This window comes from Populus euphratica, unplaced genomic scaffold (genome assembly GCF_000495115.2).
Source record: "Populus euphratica unplaced genomic scaffold, PopEup_1.0 scaffold6.1, whole genome shotgun sequence".
In the NCBI taxonomy this organism is placed as follows: Eukaryota; Viridiplantae; Streptophyta; class Magnoliopsida; order Malpighiales; family Salicaceae; genus Populus; species Populus euphratica.
The window spans coordinates 227,125-246,823 of record NW_011499849.1 but is presented as its reverse complement, the minus strand read 5'-3'; the positions used below and the strand labels follow the sequence as shown (position 1 = coordinate 246,823).

General features: G+C 30.9%; 2 protein-coding genes across 2 annotated transcripts; both read right to left on the bottom strand.

Moving 5' to 3' along the window:
- Window positions 1-5,898: 5,898 nt before the first annotated feature.
- On the bottom strand, window positions 5,899-10,315 carry LOC105119886 (sugar transport protein 5-like). The gene is made up of 4 exons (XM_011018080.1): window positions 9,514-10,315; window positions 7,789-8,111; window positions 6,790-7,416; window positions 5,899-6,671 (listed from the first exon to the last, which is right to left on the bottom strand). The coding sequence occupies exons 1-4, from the start codon at window positions 9,653-9,655 to the stop codon at window positions 6,249-6,251; spliced, it is 1,515 nt and encodes a 504-aa protein (XP_011016382.1). The 5' UTR covers window positions 9,656-10,315; the 3' UTR covers window positions 5,899-6,248.
- A 432-nt stretch (window positions 10,316-10,747) lies between these two features.
- LOC105119874 (Major facilitator superfamily protein) lies at window positions 10,748-14,119 on the bottom strand. Its single transcript, XM_011018070.1, has 5 exons — window positions 13,837-14,119; window positions 12,469-12,788; window positions 11,640-12,269; window positions 11,134-11,555; window positions 10,748-11,017 (listed from the first exon to the last, which is right to left on the bottom strand). Exons 1-5 carry the CDS (start codon window positions 13,967-13,969, stop codon window positions 10,996-10,998), a joined length of 1,527 nt encoding a protein of 508 aa, XP_011016372.1. The 5' UTR covers window positions 13,970-14,119; the 3' UTR covers window positions 10,748-10,995.
- Window positions 14,120-19,699: the final 5,580 nt, after the last annotated feature.

The following is a 19,699-nucleotide window of genomic DNA, read 5'->3' as shown; positions in this document are numbered from 1 at the left end:
CTACATGATAACTAGTAAAGATTGTAAATCTACCTAAGTTGTTCAGAGAGTCCACCTGCCTTCATTAACTAATTGAATTCACTTTAAATGCAGAATTCAAGGATGACCATTGAATCGAAACACCAACACCTCGCTTTCCTCATCACGTTCTATCTGTTAAATGTTCTCAATCCACCTCTTCTTCGCTTCATTTATGTCTTTGTTTATGTCTATCTCTCGATCTCCCTACTCCCCCTCTCCAAGTTCTTCAAAGATCTATTTTACTTCATCGGGATAATGAGAACTGTCAGAATCTATTCTTATAACCATTAAATTATCAGTGTAAAATACTTCCAGAAAAAAGACAAAATCGAGGTACGATGTCACTTACACTTGGTTAATGTACGTACTCAATTTATTAACAGCGAAATTAAATCTAAAGTGCAAATGGGCTGGTTTTTCTAAATTCCATTGCACGAGAGTACCCAATTTAGTTTCTCAGTCCAAATAAAGAGAAATCATCACATGTTTTCGGTACACTTGTATATTCGATTTTTAAGTTTAGGTTTCATTCTAAAGATTTAAAATTTGTAATGGGTGTTTCATGTTCAACTTTATATATTCTATATTGTTTAAAAATTGTGATTTTAACATGTCAAAATGGGATCCATCATGAGAGTTAATGACATGTTTTGCTGCAGTATTTTCTTTTATTTAGAATTTGCCATTATACAAAATTTTCTTATGAATTCTACCATTTTATTATATATTTTGTTAAGGTTTCTTCCCTTTTGTTCTATTCAATTCTGTTAAATCATGTGATTCGTGCAAAAAATACGTGCATTAAACAGTTAAGATCATTACTTGAAAAAAGATTTTATACACACACACACACACACACATATATATATCTTATGGTATAGCTTGGGGTATATGGATAGCAAGAAATGATTTGATATTTAATGGTCGAGCTTCTATCTGAGATAGGATTTTTTTATCTCATTTTGCATCGATTGATTTTGTGGTTGCGGTCAAAAAATGAAGAATTTTTTTACATGGTACTTGACTTTATTTGTAATGTTGAGGGTACTTTACTTTGGACTAACAATGAAAAGGGGAGGGCTTCGTTGCATCCGATTCATTAATTTCTTGGTACTTGACTATGGAGGTGGTGATTTTTTGGGGTTATTGTTGCATCTGTTCATAGATCATCTATGGCATAAGTTTGTGGGGATCTCAGCTCATGTTTTATATGCTACTTCTTAAGGTTTAGCTGATTTTGTTTTTGTTTTTGTGTTTGTGACAGGAGTAAGAGAAGCCTTGCTTTTACTTCTTCTTTTTTCTTCTTTAATTTGTTTTTTTTTTTTTTTTTTTTGTAGTTAGTTTTTATCTGACTATCTAATCAAATCCTCAATGATTATTAAAAAAATAAAATTAGCTTTACTAAAAATTTAAAAAATAAGTTTTTGTACTTTTTAATAAATATGGGTTTCTTTCACTATTTTTTCCTTTCTCGTTTTTTTTTTATCATATTCTATTCTTTAATTTAATTTATCTTCTTTCATGCAAAATATTTGTAATTAAGTTCTTCCCTACAAAAAAATCCATTTGATTGGGGTTCTTACTCGTCTTTTTAAATTGGCAATTTATTAAGCATAAAATCACAATCATGATGAAGAGATTCATCGATTATTTCATCATTATCCTAGCTGTCTGTGTGTGCGTGTGTGTGAAATTTAAGCTTGGAGCCCATTGCGATGCTTGGTGTCACAGGAAAAAGAAAACGGTGAACTACTATAATGACTTAAATGTTTAAAACTATTTATACTATAAATATAGAGAGAGCTTTGTGATACTTTACACAGAGAGGTCTATTCTAATACTTGTGTCTCTCACTCTTTGATCATTCATTACAGTTTCGTCGATTATATTAATTTGTACGACACCTTCCGCTAAACCTACATTCCATGTAGCTAGCGACTATGGAAATTCATTTAGCGACATGGATCATTAACTAATAGACTCTGCAATCATGCATTTATTTTTTTTTAGCCTGTTTAGTCGAGGTAATGACTATATTTTAAAATATATACTGTTTTAGAAATATATTAAAATAATTTTTTTATTTTTAACATATTAAAATAATGTAAAAATTAAAAAAAAATAATTTAAAACAAGAAAATAAAAATATTTAATAATGTAAAAATTAAAAAAAAAATTTAAAACAAGAAAATAAAAATATTTAAGTTTTTTAAAAAATATTTTTGAAATAAAAAAACAAAGTCATGGTTACTTTTTTTTTATGATCAAGATATATCAGGTGGGTCCGCTTGTTCCAGTACAAACTACAGCGCCTGAGCAAGTTGTGCAGACGGTTGGTGGTGCGTTTTTATTTAGTTTTGCCATAAAGAGGGTAATAGATATTTTAAATTCAGGAATAAAAAGAATCGAGAGGTGTGTCAATATGTTCATATCCTTGTCATAACTTCCCTGTACGTTCCAAAACTTTAAGATAAGAAAGGTTTTTTAAAAAAATAAAAAAATTGAAAAACATCAATTACAGGCAGGTTAGATTTTAAATTTAATTGACATCAACCCTTATCAAAATTGCCTTCGATCTAGCATCCAAAATATAATTATGCATTTGAATGCACGAGAATTGTTTTTTTTTTAAAAAAAAAAAACAAGTTGTTGCCTGCATGCATAATTTATGTTGTTTTGAAAAAAAAACACAAGTTGCTGCCTGCATGCATAATTTATGTTGTTTTGGACATAAAACCGTCGTTGAAGATTTAACTACATACTTAAGTTAACATTTTAGCTCATAAAAAGGTTACCAACTAAAATACGAGGTAAAAGTGAACTATATTTGTGTTTGAGTTGGTTGTCACTGAATATTTTAGGGATTATATATATATATATATATCCACAACTACAACCACACAAATTTAGCCGAACTTCTAAACTAAAGTACTAACCTTAAATTAATTTTTAATCTAATTTTGAAACTAAACTACACAATATACTCTCAAATTGTTGTTATGTTTAGTAAGATTATTCTTGCCTTTAAAAGTCTAAAATAGCATCGAGGAGAGGGGATCAGATTTTAATTAAAGATTTGATACTTTAAAATTTTTGATATTTTAATACTTCAAACTTTTAAAATAAATATTAAATATAAAAAGCATAAATAAATTAAAATAAAAATCAAATAAAACACATCAAATTTATAGTAATTCAAATAATTATTTACTTCTCATCATTCAAATATTCATTATCAAAGAATATAACATGATCAAGTTCAACACAAAATATTACATACCACAATAGAGTTTTGTTCAAGTATTAAATATAATTACATGTACATTACAACCACATTCAATCCCAAAATAATATGCAACAATATCACAATCACTAGTTAGATTTAGCTAACTGCAAAATCTAAGTGTATTGAATATTCATTTATAAAAAATAAATAAAAGCTTAATAAAATTGACTCATTATAAACAAACATAAATAAAGCAAAAAAATTAAAATATTTTAATAAGGTAAAAATTAAGTGAAGAAAACTTACCACTTAATAAATTTAGTGAAGATAAGCTTAAAGAAACTGTTTATAAAATAAAGAATCTGGAAACTATTATTATCTTCACTAGTTATCACATTATAATCATTATTAATATTATCATTACCATAATAATCATCATTACCATAATAATCATCATTACTCCTACATATATTATTATTATTATAACTATCACTATAAATATTATCATCATAACTACTATTATCATTATCACTATCTTAATTATAAACATCATAAATTTTCATATTATACTATCATCAATAAATAACATCATCAATTAATGCTCTAATTATTACCAATTATACATTAATTTATTTTTTCCTAAATTTTCAACAAAAACCCATAAATACTAAAATTTGTTGGGACCTATACTTAATTCACCCTTAATTAATAGCTTTTAATTATTATCAATTCCACACAAAAATCAATTTTCTTTAAATTTCTAATGTAACCACAAAATTGACAAAAAATAAATAAATTGGTACCCACTAAACTACTTATGATTTCTTTAATTCTAAAACATCTAAATTATAGAATCATACTTAGTTTCATCAAGTGCTAAATTAAATTTATTTTTCTAAAATTCCAAATAAATTCTAAAATACAAATCATACATTAATACAATAAAATTATTATTATAAAATAAATAAAAAATCAATATAAATGCAAACTACAAATTCTACAAATAAATTTCAATAAATCAAGTTTAAATATAAATGGGTGTTACAACAAAAATAGATAGTTTTCTTACTTGGTGGAGTGAAACATGACAATAAATAAAACAAAGGAAGAAAGGTTGCTTAGTACTAGTGGATTGGGGTGGCTGGATTTTAGAGAGGAACTATAAAAAATTAGAAGAAATTGAGTTAGGGTTTGAATTGAAATCAAAGAATTGAAGAAGAAAAAATAAGGGGGAGAGTACTGTTGGGTTTTAATTCTTTTTAAAATTATCAAACAAAATTATATCGGTAATTTGACATGTTATAATTGTTGATAAATTTTTTTTAATTTATTTTGTTGTTGTTTCCATTAAAAATTATATATGAAAATTTTTCATTACAATTTTTTATCCGTGGAATATTTTTCATTGATGTTTTTATTTTTTTTAATTTTCTAATAGTGTTTCTAATGGCACATGTTAATTTAGCATGTGCTTGTCGATATATTAAAAAAAAAATTGCGCAAATGTTTATTTTTAATTCTTCCATTTGTCTATGTGCTTGTTTACAATACGTATGTGTTGCTGAACTTTCCAGTAAAGAGGCAGGCTAAAACAAACCAGCAAGGATAATGAAAGGTGCAGGTTGCTCGATGACTTGGCCTTTACGCCCAGATTTAATGTTTTCAGGCGCTGGTTTACATCTGAGGTATTCGATGCGTGGGTGTTGATTTGAGGTTGGCATTGGCTTTTTTTTTAAAAAAAATTATTTAGGCCTCCATCCTTATTGTTTTAAGCTGTTTTTGCACTTTTCGCTGCTGTTTTCCCTGTGCCTAGGTTCCCTATTTTTCTAGGTATTCCCATCTATCGTCAAGTGCTGGTTGCGACGATGTTATGTTGTGGTGACCTGTTTTCAATGTGATTTATGCTTTGCCTTGATGAAATTTTGTTGCTGCCTTCCTCTCATTTGTTTCTGCATATGTCAACTAAACCAGAGGGGAGCTAATTAAATTTATATGTTTGCTGTGTTGTTTTTGAAAAAGGAGAACAATTCATGCTCAAGCGCACATCGCACATTGTGCTGGTTTAGTTGAGCTGATTTCACGTTGAAACAGGCATTGTTTGCTCAGCAACTTATCCTAACCTTGGTGCTTTTGAAGGTCTGCAGCGACTATCCGTTCGTTTGCCCTTCTGTCATTTCTTCAGCAGCTTTCTTCTAACCCTCCTAATTACTCTTTATTATTTTGCATAACATTGAATTATCTATTTTGATAAAAGCATAGATTATGTTTGTTATCTGCCACTATTGTTGTTGATCTACACGTTTTCTTCACAATTTGTCTTTCAATTAGCACTGCATTTTTTATATTATCAGTTACCAAGTTTTTCCTCCCCTCAAAATCTTATGGTGCTCAGGAGTCATCTCTCCTCCCTGCAACCTTGTTACATCATAGTTACTAAATTAAAGCATGCCACTCTTTGTTTTGCTCTCACACGTCTCTTCTTACAGGAAAAAAAAGAAAGATGCACACAAAGGAATTAACAATTTCTTGTCTCTCAGCTGTGATCAAGAGTGTTACTCGGTTTTTTGCATTTTTTTTTCCTACACCATCGTTTGAAACTGATTCAGTGCACGATTCGGATCGTAGCCCTCAGCTTATTGGGCAACGTATCTAGTACCACACTAATTTTTTTTATGACAAATTACAAACAAAGGTGCCTTTCCTTTTTTCTGAAATTTCTACTATAGTTTGCGAAGTACATTTCCAGCTAGGAAACAAGTGCCAAGCTAAGTCCAAATCTTATTCTACCTAATCCCTTGACACGAAACATTGACTGGTTTGAATTCAAAGAATTTGATTACGACACCCTCCGCTATCTTCGAAGGCCAGACCTTTAGGTCTCTAAAGTCTAATGTGATCATTATCAATCAAATTCAAATTCACATTATCTTCTTGACAATAGAACTCCCATGGAGCAGTACCACCGCATTATCCAATTTAAGCCATAAATTTCAACACCTAGCTACAACTGCCCTCCAACAAATCGACGCCAGTACCAGTGCTTCATCCACACCTCATCCATTTTTTCCAAAGGAATTCCTCTTGTCTCCGGCAAAAAAACCACAACGAAGACCGTCATCACAGCAATCCAACAGCCATAGAACAGAAATAGGCTGTGCTTGAGGTGACATAGCATGGTTAAGAAGAACTGTGATAGTACAAACGTAACAGAGAAAGCCACGGCAATATTTATGCTTACTCCCGTGGCTCGAATTCTCATAGGGAAGATTTCACTAGGAATGAGCACAGTTAGAGGATTCCAAGACCAGCCGAAACCAGCAGCATAGATGCACATGAAAACGAGTAACAATAGGTCATAGCCCTTGGGGATCTTCTCAGTCCCTGCAGCACCTGTTGCGATATAAAGCAGAATAGACAACGCAACCTTCATAAAAAAGCCACAACATACATAAATAAAAATGTTAGAATTTGACTTAAATTAGACCAATGTTGTGCGTATGATATTTATATGGCTACATTTTTTTTGTTAATTAGATTCATACCTGACATATGAACATTTGAATTCCACCAATTATGAATAATAATCTTCGACCATAACGATCCACCACAACCGTCGACACAAGGATTGAACCAAGGTTAACTGCACCTAGAACAATTGCTGCAGTTAAAGCGGAATCTTGTCCAGAGCCAACTGATGAAAAGACAACTGGCGTATAGAATGCCACTACACCAATCCCAGTGAATTGTTGAAAAAAGGGAATGGCGATTGCCATCACTAGATGTGGTCTATTACGCCTCTCAAATATAGTCTTAAGTGGTTCGTGGGCAGCTTTAGCGAGTTCACTAGAGTTAACAAGATCAGCTAGTTCATCGTCCACGTTACTTTTATTTCCTCGGATTTTAATCAGAGACTGCCGAGCTTCTACGAGTTTGCCACGCTCCACTAGGCTGCTAGGCGTGTCTAGGATGCAGAGTGCACTTATTGTCATTATAGCAGCGGGCACAGCAGCAAGGCCGAGGGATAAACGCCATCCCCAGCTGTGCTTGGCCACGAAAAAATTTATGCAATTGGCTGATAACGCCCCAATTCCATTAAAGAATTGAAAGCCCGTGCTGAACGCACCACGCCATTTTGGTGGCGCCACCTCTGATAGGTAAACCGGAGTTGCCTTCATTTCAACACTTGTAATATGTTAGAAAATTTTGACAATATTTTATAAACTAATTTCTGATGTGCATATAATAGGTTTAATAAACTAATTTCATTTAATAATGATTCTCATGTTAAATGTGATAAGATCCGCACCACCTTGATTAAAGAAAAATTTAATACATGATGAGTGCCCTTTCAGTCAGTCAGCAAAATTTTGTAAGATTGATGGTATACCTAAATTATTATACAGAAAAATGTCTTTAACGATTTCGTTTTTAGGTTTCTGTTATCAGTTATCATGCATTAGAGTGGGTTCGATTATATTATAGGGCTTTTTTAACATGATTTTCAATTCCATATGAGAAAGTATTGGAAAGAGGTAGCCAACCTGGTTATTGAAACCAACCCCAAAGCCAAGCATGAATCTACCCAGAATGAGCATGAGAACATTTGCAGCCAAGCCGTTCAAGGCAGCACCAGCAAAGAAGATGCAACCACCTAGCAGCATGACGTTTTTCCGACCCTTTGTAGTTATGAGGCGGCTAGCTACAGGTGATGCAACTAACCCTGCAATGTAGAGAGATGATGTGAATAATGTCAAGGCATGGCTGTCATACATACAGTACATGTTTGTGTTTTTGGCCTCTGCAGCCTGCTTCGCCACTGAAGGAAAGAATGTCTCAAGAAAAGATGGCATTGTTGTAACACCTCCTGTGAATTGACGGCATCATATTAATTAATAAATTTTGCTTATACGGAATAACTGCATAGCTCTTTCCAATATCCTTAATTTTCATGCATCATTTCAATTTAATTTTTCATAGCCTACAGTACATGAGAACGATAATGCAAGCAACGCAAGATCAATATCAAGATCATACTAGGAGATTGAAAAGGTATTAGAGTGATATAAATATATTTTGAAATTTTAAAATTTTAATTTTTTTATTAAAATGGTTTCTTAATATATGATATGAAAATTTTATTAATTAAATTGTTATAAATTCGAATCTTATTATTTTAAATTTATTAGAGAATAATATAAATTATATATTAAAATATTTTTAAAAAAATGAAGTTTTTATATTAAGATGGTTTTTTTTTTTACATAAGACAATAACATAAATTTGTGTTTTTTGGTTTGATTCAAATTCAATTATAGTATTTGATTTGATTACTAATGAAATTAATTATATTATTTGATTTGAATTTAATTGATAAATAAGTTGAAAAGTTAGTTTTAATGTTAAATCCCTTTACTTTAAAATTGTAAATTAGAAGGGTGATCTCTAATTTATTTTTATTGTATTTGTGGAGATTAAGTTTTATTGAAATTCAATTATTAACACTTAAAAAAATTAGATTTCATTAAATATCTAAACTGAATTCAATTTAAAAGATTTTAAACATGTGGAAAATAAAAAGAAAAAAATATACAACAGATTAATCTGTTTTAGATTTCATTAAAACATCTAAACTGAATTCAATTTAAAAGATTTTAAACATGTGGAAAATAAAAAGAAAAAAATATACAACAGATTAATCTGTTAATGGACATTCTAGTGAACTCGAAAGAAAAAAACATATCGATAAAGGACAGCAAATATCCACCCGACAACAATCCAAACCCAAGACCGAATTAGAATGCCAAATTTTTTGACATGACAGAAGGATTGTTGTTCGCCTAGGAGAGAAGAAACAACTACGCAATAGGCACAATGAGCCTCCCAAATGGATTAAAATGAACATTTTAAGAAGTAAGAAGGATGCATTACGTTTTGTCAGCAAACCATTTCTATCATGATTCCATGAATTAGTAGCTACCTTTTGTCAGATTGTGATTAATCAGAATATTCTGGATATCCCAGGTGCAAGAGGAACAGAATGGATGAGGGAATCACCTCCCTATGATTATAGTAACTTGAAGCCTTCACTTTGCAGGTTTCAAAGCTCTGGCCACATTCAGGTTATTCATTCCATTTTAACAGCTACGTGCAATCTTCAATTGGTGGCATTTATTTAACCAACTCATAAGCCCTCATTTATTTGATCAATTAATGTAAAGAACTCTTGCCATACAATTACACAGGTATGTATAGCTAGAATTAGGTACCTGAAATTCCAATGTCGTAGCCAAAAATGAGGCCGCCTGATGCAGCAACGATGCATGTTATCAACACTGACAATGTTATCTTCCCAGAATTATTATTCCCGTCTAAGTTATTGGCATTCCCAATCTCAAGGGCAACTGCCATTTCCTACGTACAGTTTAATCCTCAATTTCTTGGATTCCTAAGTAGCAGGAAAAGATATCAGAAATTTAATTGGAAAAACATAAGGGAGAGGTTAAGCAAGAGCTTTAGCAACCAGATAGATCAGACATGCCATTGATTTAAAGAGACAGGTCCGTTGCTTTCCTACAGGGGAGCCAGAAAGAGCCTAACAGAATGACAGTTCTTTACTGCTGTCCTTAACAGCAAGGACGGACGTTGGAGACACCAAAAAAAAAACAAAAAAGGCCTGTAGTTTGTTGGCAAGAGTAGACTTGTGTTATTTTCTTCGGCCTAACGAGAAACAGACAGGTTATGTAACTGCTTGCGAACAAATCAGTCATGATTTCCTTGTCCGATATCGATGACATTATTTAATTTTCCTTGTGCCCAAACAGATTACATGGTTGACAAACCAATAATACCAGAGTCATCTGATGAATCAACAGCCTATTAGCAGTAGACCTAAACGACGCCGTTGCACCTCTTTGTGTCACGATAGTTTTTCTTTTGATTCTCATCCAATATTTGACCTCTTGGAAACCTTGTTTTTGGGCATCACCATCCACCCCGTACTTTCTGATGTAAAAGAAGGTTTCATTCTTTTCATAGCATATGGCATTCGTAGAAGAAATTTTATATATATATATATATAGTCAGAGAAAAACAGTACATGCACAGAGCCCAGCCAGGTCTGAATGGTTGGGTCACTAAAGCGGTAAGCTAGGCTTGTTTTATAATTGGGCCAATAGGGTTTTTTTCAAACTCGGTTACCGGGAATCAGCAACAATAATGAAAGAAACTCTCAGACCTTTTTTTTCGTTTACTAATTTATAAATTGTGCTTATATTTGTTAGATAATTATGAATTAGCCCTTGTGTTTTTGAAAAAATAATTAATTAGTCAACATGATTTTAGAAACCAAATATTAATCTATGTGTTTTTAAGTTTATTTATAACTAGATCCCTTCTCGTGGTTTTTTTTTTTTAAAGTCTGTTTTTTTTTTCTACTGATAATTTTAATTTTTTATTTTAAAAATAAAGAGATGAAAGAAAAAGAAATACATGTTATGGAAATATCGATGAGAAAATAATGCAATTTTTAAGACAGAGACTGTATAACTAAACATGGTCAACAATAATCAAAGAGCTATTTAATTCATTTTGATAAATTACAAAGCTAATTTATAATTGTTTACCCACACTCTTGTCAATTGAACAGGAAACCCTTGACCACCTCCTCCTCCCCTGTATTGCTCAAGGTCCGGAGCAACGAAGCACTGCGTACTAGATGCAAAACATGTAATCTTACATGATACAAACTCTTACAATGCTTCAGAGATCCGTCTAGTAAGAGAACAGTGTGTAGGAGAAAAGAGAACAGGATTTTACTTTTGTTAATATTTCTTCCAGCATTCAATTGAGCAAATCTCAAAACCAAATTTTGTTAGGCCAGGATTTACCTCCCACTGCCTCGAACAAACCGACCCCAATACCAGTGCCGTTCCCACACTTCATGCATCGAGTCCAAGGGAATTCCTTTAGTCTCCGGCAAGAAAAGTATGATAAAAATTGTCATCAAGGCAATCCAAGCAGCATAGAATAGGAATGTGCCAAATTTGAAGTGACATAGCATTGTCAAAAAGGTTTGTGATAGCACAAATGTAGTAGCAAAATTCACAGCAACAGTTATGCTTTGGCCTGTTGATCGAATTTTCATAGGAAATATTTCACTTGGCACGAGCCAGCTTAGGGGACCCCAAGACCAACCAAAACCAGCAGCATAGATGCACATTAAAACAAGTAATAACACGCCGTGGCCCTTGGAGATCTGCTTCGTGCCTGAAATGCCCGTAGTGACAGCCAGCACTATGGTCACCGCAACCTTCAAAAAATGCATCTTAAAATGTTAAAATCTTCCTTAAAACACTGTGCATGTGATTAAATATCCACTTTGGATGGTTCATACCTGACAGATGAACATTTGAATCCCTCCAATTATGAACAAAAATCTTCGACCATGCCGATCAACCATCCCCGTGGACACAAGGATTGAACCAAGATTAACTAATCCTAGCACAATAGCTGCAATTAATGCCGAATCGCTTCCAAAGCCAACTGATTGAAAAATAACTGGCGCGTAGAATGCAATGATGTTAATCCCAGTTAGCTGTTGGAAAAAAGGTATAGCAATTGACATCACCAGGTGAGGCCTATACTGCCTCTCCAATATGGTCAGAAAAGGTTCCTTTTTGGCATCTTTTGCCATTTCATTGAACTTAAGAAGATCAGCTAGTTCAGCATCCACGTTACTGTTGATTCCTCGAACTTTGGTCAGAGATTTTCGAGCTTGTTCAATCTTGCCACGCTCTACTAGGCTACTTGGCGTATCTGAGATGAAGAGCGCACCCATTGTCATTATAGCAGCGGGTACAACGGCAAGGCCGAGGGAGAAACGCCATCCCCAGCTATGCTTCGCCATTCCAAAATTTATGCAATTGGCTGCTACTACCCCAACGCCAATAAAAAACTGGAAGCCAGTGCTGAACGCACCACGCCATTTTGGAGGTGCTACCTCTGATAGGTAAACAGGAGTTGCCTTCATTCAAACACAAGGGTAGTAACTTCAGTGAAGAACAACTAAATTGTAAAACTCCAGGTTCATATAGCCCTCTAGGCGGGGATACTTTTCTCTCGTGTAAAGTTGAATTATATTTATGGAGTTAAATTACATTTCAAAGAGCTTTTCAACATGAGTTTCAACTGCCTAATCCAAGTCCAAGAAAGGATCCACTAACCTGGTTAGTGAAACCAACCCCAAATCCAAGCAAAATACGACCAAGTAGGAGCATGGCAATATTGGCAGCGCCACCATTGATGGTGGCACCGGCAAGGAAACTGCAGCCACCAATCACCATGGTGTTCTTGCGCCCCACTGCTGCAGTGAGGCGGCTAGCTACAAGGGAGGAAGCTAGCCCTGCTATGTAGAGTGATGATGTGAATGCTGTTAAAACTTGGCTATCAAATTGACAATACATGTTTGTTTTGACCTTCGATGCCTTTCTGAATACCTCAGGGAAAAATTTAATTAGAAATGGTGCCATTGTTGTTACACCTCCTGCATAATGACGGAATAATCATATTCAGAGCAGTTGATTTGAGTGAGAAAAAATGGATTCAAGGTTGTGCTTCACCCAGATTTTTATGCCATCATATTAAATAATAATAATAATGGATATTTTTGCTTATTAACACGAAAACAATGAAATAAAATAAGTGAAAAAAATTTGTGAAATAACCATACATATGCAATTAAAAAACAAGACATGTAAAGTTCTCACATGTAAAAAACACAATATATATTAAATGAGTTAGTATAAATTGCAATTAAAAGAGATGAGAAAGAAATCCTGAAGTTGCATTAAAGTTTCAATTACTACATTATCTATAAAAAAAAAAAAAATTGATAAGACAGATCTAATAATATCAAAATAATATCAAAGAATGTACCAGAGTGGATCATATTCTTTGTTCAAAAACAAATAAACCATTTACTATGTGTGATCCGCTTAAATAAATTAGTAACTAAAATATTAAATAATTTAACTTTAATTAAAAAAATTAAGACATAGAAACCATTGGGCTTAAGACTTTTTTTTTTTTCCTGAGGTAGCTATTTAATTGTTTTAAAAAATTAAAAGGATTAATCTACCTCAAACAATTTAAAAATAAATAATGGTAAAAATACTATCCTACCCCAAAATTCTAGTACAACGGTTCTCTCAGTCAGAAAAAAAAATCTGTCAGAACACTAACAATATTCTAATAAATAGCATTCCGAGTCAAGGGCTACAATGACTTCCCCTTCCCCTGAGTTTTTTGTTAATACTTTTTTTAATTATTATTATTCTATTTAGAATAACAAGCAAAGCAATATTTTAATACTCTGAAAATATGAATTAGCCCCACTATCAATTTAACTTCTGGCCTCTAACCATGCGCGGATTTGATATGATTTCGAAACGGCCAGCAAATTTTAAGCATAACATCAAAACAGGTTATGAAATCCTCCATGACAAAAGAAAAACCAGCATAGCTTGTTACGTGATATATAGATTAATTACCCCGCATCAAACATTAATCTTAAAAACATGAATTCAAAGTACCTGAAATCCCAATGTCATAGCCGAAAATGAGACCACTTGATGCAGCAACGATGCAAGTGATCACCACCGGCACAGTTACCTTACCGTTAAAGCCACTGGCGGGTCCATTGGCAACAAAACCTCCTCCAGTCATTTCCTCCTTTGATTAACTCCTCCTCGGAGTCCAAATTAACAAGGGAGGAGCAACTGTTTAAGTCGAGAGAAAGTGCTTAATTAGTTGGAGCACCTACTGAGGGGGAGAGAGAGAGAGAGCTTAATCAGTCCCAAGGCAACTCAGCATCCAGCTATGAGAATACTTTTATAATCAAATGGTTGGAGCACCACTTGTCCTTTTGTGCCTACAGGAATGACAAGTACATGTAAAGGATAAATTTAAGTTTGAAAAACTAGCCATGAGCTAAATGTATATTACATTTACGCCTATCGCAATTAATTTACGTGTTTAAACGTCTACGTCATGAAGCAACTAACTCATTAGTCTTATTGTGTTATTATTTTGGTTGGAAATGCTGGTAGCTAGGCGTACCATTTTCTCTCTTTCCTAGCTGCACCATGTTCCTATGGAACTACGCTTTTTTAAAAAAGAAAAGAGAGGCAGAAGAGTTCCTTATTTCGATCTTTTTATGTAAACGTTCCTCTATATTTGGTGACAGAAAATTCTACCAGATTTTCATTTTTAAATGCATGTAAAAGTTATTGAAATGACTAAATTATTCTTGGTGTAGTGTTGTACAAATAGAAAGAATGATTGCTATCTCATTTTATAGTAATTAGAAATGATAATTGATGTTTTAGAGATTCTGAAAAAAAAATTGATTATGATGAAAAAAATATATAAAAATTATCATAAAATATTATTGACAAGCTACTAAAAAGATCATGGATAAATAATTCAATTTAAATTATATTTTTAGAAAGATTTTATATTTTTAAAAATACAAAAAAAATAAAGATAAAAAATACTTTAGTAACAAGGTTAATTCATATAAAATAAAAATAAAAAAATAGATCATGATAGATTGTATCTTAAAGAGGTTACGAGTGGGTAAACTTTTATTGATTTACTAAAGATTCTCACTTGATTCATACTTTAGTAACAAGGTTAATTCATATATCTACTTATGCATATCAAAGATATTCACTCATATGTTTTTTTTTTTTAATTGCTCACTCATATGTCCTTCTATATTCATATTTTTTCAATACACCTTAGTTTATGCTATTTTTTGGATAAAAAATCCATCAAACTACTTAAAGAAAATAATAATTTTATAACAAATGAAAAATTAGCTTTTAAAATATAATTAAAGAGAATTAAGATGCCTGTTAAAAAAACCTAAAGATGAAAACACTAAAAGTCTAGAAAAAGAAAAAAATGAAGATGACTCGTAAAATCAAAAAAAAAAAACATGTTCGTTAAGCCTCTAATAGAAATACGATTTTGGTAATAAAATAAGTTTTGCATTGTACGAGTTTTTTAAAAAATTTAAAATTTTATTTTTTATGAGTTATTTCAATTTTCTTTTGGTAATAGAATAAGTTTTGTATTGTGCGAGTTTTTTAAAAAATTTATTTTTTATGAGTTATTTCAATTTTCAAGGTGTTCCACTTTTTTATTTTTTTAGATATTTTTTCTGATTTCTTAATTTTTTATTAAAAAAAACAGTTTTTATGTATAGAAGGTTTTTTCCTTTTGGCTGTCTAAAGGGGTATTTTTATTGGCAAGGTGTCATGAATGTATGATACGGGAATTAAATATTCTAAAAAGGACACGTCAGAGAATTTTTTGAAATATAAAAATAGATACATCAATTAACCCTTGGTAATATGAGAACATATATAAGATAGTTTTAAAATTGTGCTAGTTGTTGTTTTTTTTTTTTGGAAATATATTTTTTGTTTTTAAAAGTTTATTTTTAACATTAAAAGATTAAAAATCATTAAAAAATTAATTTAAAAAATAAAAAAATTTCAAATACATATTTTAAACACAAAAACAAACATTCTCTAAATACATTTACTAAACCATTCTCTCTCACTAACCTTCACAATTTATTACCTAATGGCCGCACCCTATACTTGCAATGACAATATATGAACCAGATCGTACAACCTAATCTAAACCAATTAAAAAAATGTCCGATATTTTCAATCTAAAACTCAAGATAATGAAAACCCAAATTAATTTATTTTTTTAATTGAAATAATTTTTTTTTTATTTTTTAAAATTTATTTTTAACATCAACACATTAAACCAATTCAAAATCATTAAAAAAATAATTTAAAAAATAAAAAAAATCAAATATATATTTTAAACACAAAAACAAATATTCTCTTAACACATTTAAACCATTCTCTCTCACTAGCCGTCACAATTTATTACCCAATGGCCGCACCCAATACTTGTAAAGACAATGAATATGAACCAGATCGTACAACCTAATTTAAACCAATTCAAAAAAAAATTCAAGTCCGACATTTTCAATTTAAAACTCAAGATAATGAAAACCCAGAATCATTTAATTTTCTTTTTAATTGAAATGTTAGATCCATGAGTTAACTACTATTTTAAATCGTTAATAATGTTTGAAAAGTGTTAAGATAACATTTTTTAAAAATAATTTTTTTTAGATTGTTTTGAAGTTTTAATATAAAAAATATTTTTTAAAAAATAAAAAAATATATTATTTTAATATATTTTTAAATAAAAAACATTTTAAATTATAACCTCCACAACACCACAGTACTAAAAACCATTTTAATCTTACCAAATCCAAGTTTACTTTGTAGTAATAAATAATAAACACCAATTTAACTAATCATCGTATTTTATTGACACAAACCCTTTGGACAAAAATTTTAAGCAAAGAAACGTGCAATCTCTTGTAACCATGTATATGACTCTAAGATGCCGTGACTGGAAGATGGTAGGTTGGTCACGACTAAAATTTAAAAAAAAATTAATTAATTTTTTTATTAAATTTTCAAATTATTTTGAAGTGTTAATATAAAAAATAATTTTTTAAAAAATAAAAAAATATATTATTTTAATATATTTTTAAACAAAAAAATATTTTAAACCTTAACCACTAATAAACTCTTAACAATCCTTTTAACCTTACCAAATCTAAGTTTACTTTGCTGTAATAAAAATAAACACTAATTTAACTAATCGTCGTATTTTATTGACACGCAAACGCTGTTGACAAAAATTTTAAGCAAAGAAACTCGCAATCACTTGCAACCATGTATATGACTCTTAGATGCTCTGACGACCATTCAACTAGAGGACTGGAAGAGGTAGTTGGTCACGACTCACGAGGAAAGAATGCACCTTCCATTCTTCTTCCATGGTCTGGTCTGGATCATGAAACCGGCTTTTCCAGAACGCATCCCTAGTTAATTCCTATCTAATGGATGGATTAAGATCGTTCCAGTGCAATTCCCGAGTCCATGGCATATTATTATTATTAATTAATTAATTAACATCAACTAATTGAGGAGGGAAATTATCTATTCCTCTCCTCTCTTTGACTCTTTATTTAAATAACACTTTTTAAAAAAAAAAAAAATTTAAATATCAAGTTTGTTTACCTTTGACCTTTTAAAAAATATATTTTAAATATCAAGTTTGTTTACCTTTGACCCCTTATTCATATTGCACTTTTTTACGAGATAACGTAACTTTTTTAAATTTTTTTAGTTAATTGTTTTCCAAATTTATTTTTTAATAAGTTAATTTAAGATATTGTTTTGTATTTTTAGAGGAAGGGAATTCAATATTCTCCCCTCACACTTGAATAATATATTTTTTACTTTTTTTAATCTTACAATTTTATAATTTAGATCGAAGAATTTTGGTGGAATAGATTAAGTCTTTTTTAAATTTTTTTTAAATAAACTTTGATTTTTTTTTTAATTTTAATATTTAATATTTTATTTATTTAGAATTAATTCAAGATTCACAATCCAAAATTCTTCGGTTTTGAAATAACTAAATCAGATAATGATTGAATTTAAAATTGGCATGAATGAAATCACATCGATAAAACCTTTCATCTTTCATTTATCACTGTACCGTTACCAATATTAAGATCGATCCAATCCATCCAATCACATCGTGATTTAAGAACTGGAATCAAAAGAAGAAGATTGCAGGGGGTGCTAATCCAAAAGATTAAAACACACAGGGGCTGTTAATCCAAAAAGTCCATAATCTAAAAGATCTTTATCATTAAACACATGGCAAGTATGTGAAATTTTAAAAAGTAGATGAGATGTAATAAAAATAGTTTTTAATAATTTAACATAGTACAATGCTGTTATTTTATTTTATTTTATTTAAAAAATCTCCAAACAAATGACCAATAATTTAAAAAATGTGTGCACCGATTCGTTTTTTTATAAATAGTGATAACCCTTTACTTAAAATAGCTCCAAACACACGACACTTGATGGTTTGGAAATGCCTTGAAGGGCTGGTATTTCGAGGCTCCATCTAACAAGGCCATATGACCATGGGTCTTTTTATAGGTAGCTTGATTTCTTTTAACATTTTAAAAGTATTTTTAATAATTTTTTATTTTTTATTTTAAATTAATATTTTTTTATATTTTTATATTATTTTAATCTATTGATTTTAAAACCTTGTGACCTGTAGGATTTTATCAATAATACTTTGAAAACAAGTCAAATTTGTCTTCGAGGTACTTTTCACATCTTTAAATCTAGCCATGTGATACATAAAGAAAAATCTCAGGCATCACATCTTTGAATTTTGAGGTGGGAAAGGTTTGGAAAAATCCTGACGTGTATTGGTGAAAAATCCATTATTTGCTATTCTTTTGTGTTTGTTTAATTTCAAGCACGAAGTTTGTAGGTTCAATTACTTCTATTTTACACCCGGCAACAGCCCAATCTGTTTGAAGTGAAAGAAAAAATGTTCAAGGTGGAATTCTGCAGATAAATCCTTGATAGTTTTATGATTTTTTATTTTTTTTTAAATAATATAATTTATATATAATATATAATTATTAAACTTGTTACATGGATTAACTCAACAAACTTATAATTTAGAGCCCGATATAAATTAGATTTTATTTTAAATTAGTTTTAAATTTAAATTAAAATGACTCGACAAAATCAATACATGATTTAATTAACTTAATTACACTAGATTTAAACAAAACAAAACAAAAAAACTAAATTAATATAATTTTATACAGAAAATTATATATTTAAATTGACCTACCGATCAATAACTATAATATGATATTATGTCCATTGGATAAAATGGATTTCAATCCAAATAACTTAACTATAGTTATTTGGATTGAAATAAAAAAAAAAATCCAAAGACTGTCAATCAAACAACAGGTAATTTAGGGATTTTGTCATCCTTTCAAATTTCATTGGACTACCTTTTCCATCACTTTCTTAATTGTAAAAAAGATTTTTCGTATGTTCTATTTTGTCACTGATCGAAGTCTTTGAGAAGAGAGAGAGAGAGAGTGAATTTGTACCAGGAGCTGCTCGCACATTTCATTGCAGATTCTACTCTCTTCCGCTTGGGCGTTTCAATTTCCCTGATACCTTGAATATTCGACTTGTTTAAGACACTAAACATGGTTCTGAGTTTCTATAGCTTCATGTTCAGGCCCGCTTTTTAACGCAAACGCCAAACTTTGGAGGCCTTGGAGGTTTGGTGATCTGGGTCTTTTAACTCTTGCCAGGCCTCTTTCTTGAGAGCTCTTATTATTCTCTCTTCTTCGAGTCTGTATGTTAAAATGGCTAACCACTTGATTAACATCCACTTATATATCTTATTTCTATCCCTTTATTCTTTTCAGCCAATCCCCAACAA

Bases quoted from the DNA above. Each gene is read 5' to 3' on its own strand.
- LOC105119886 (XM_011018080.1), bottom strand. From the start codon at position 9,655: ATGGCAGTTGCCCTTGAGATTGGGAATGCCAATAACTTAGACGGGAAT. The intron at 7,417-7,788 runs GTTGGCTACCTC...GTTGAAATGAAG, and splicing joins GGGTTGGTTTCAATAACCAG to GCAACTCCGGTTTACCTATC. The intron at 6,672-6,789 runs GTATGAATCTAA...TTTTTTATGAAG, and splicing joins TTCAAATGTTCATATGTCAG to GTTGCGTTGTCTATTCTGCT.
- LOC105119874 (XM_011018070.1), bottom strand. From the start codon at position 13,969: ATGACTGGAGGAGGTTTTGTTGCCAATGGACCCGCCAGTGGCTTTAAC. The intron at 11,556-11,639 runs GTATGAACCATC...CATTTTTTGAAG, and splicing joins TTCAAATGTTCATCTGTCAG to GTTGCGGTGACCATAGTGCT. The intron at 11,018-11,133 runs GTAAATCCTGGC...TTCTCTTACTAG, and splicing joins TTTGTTCGAGGCAGTGGGAG to ACGGATCTCTGAAGCATTGT.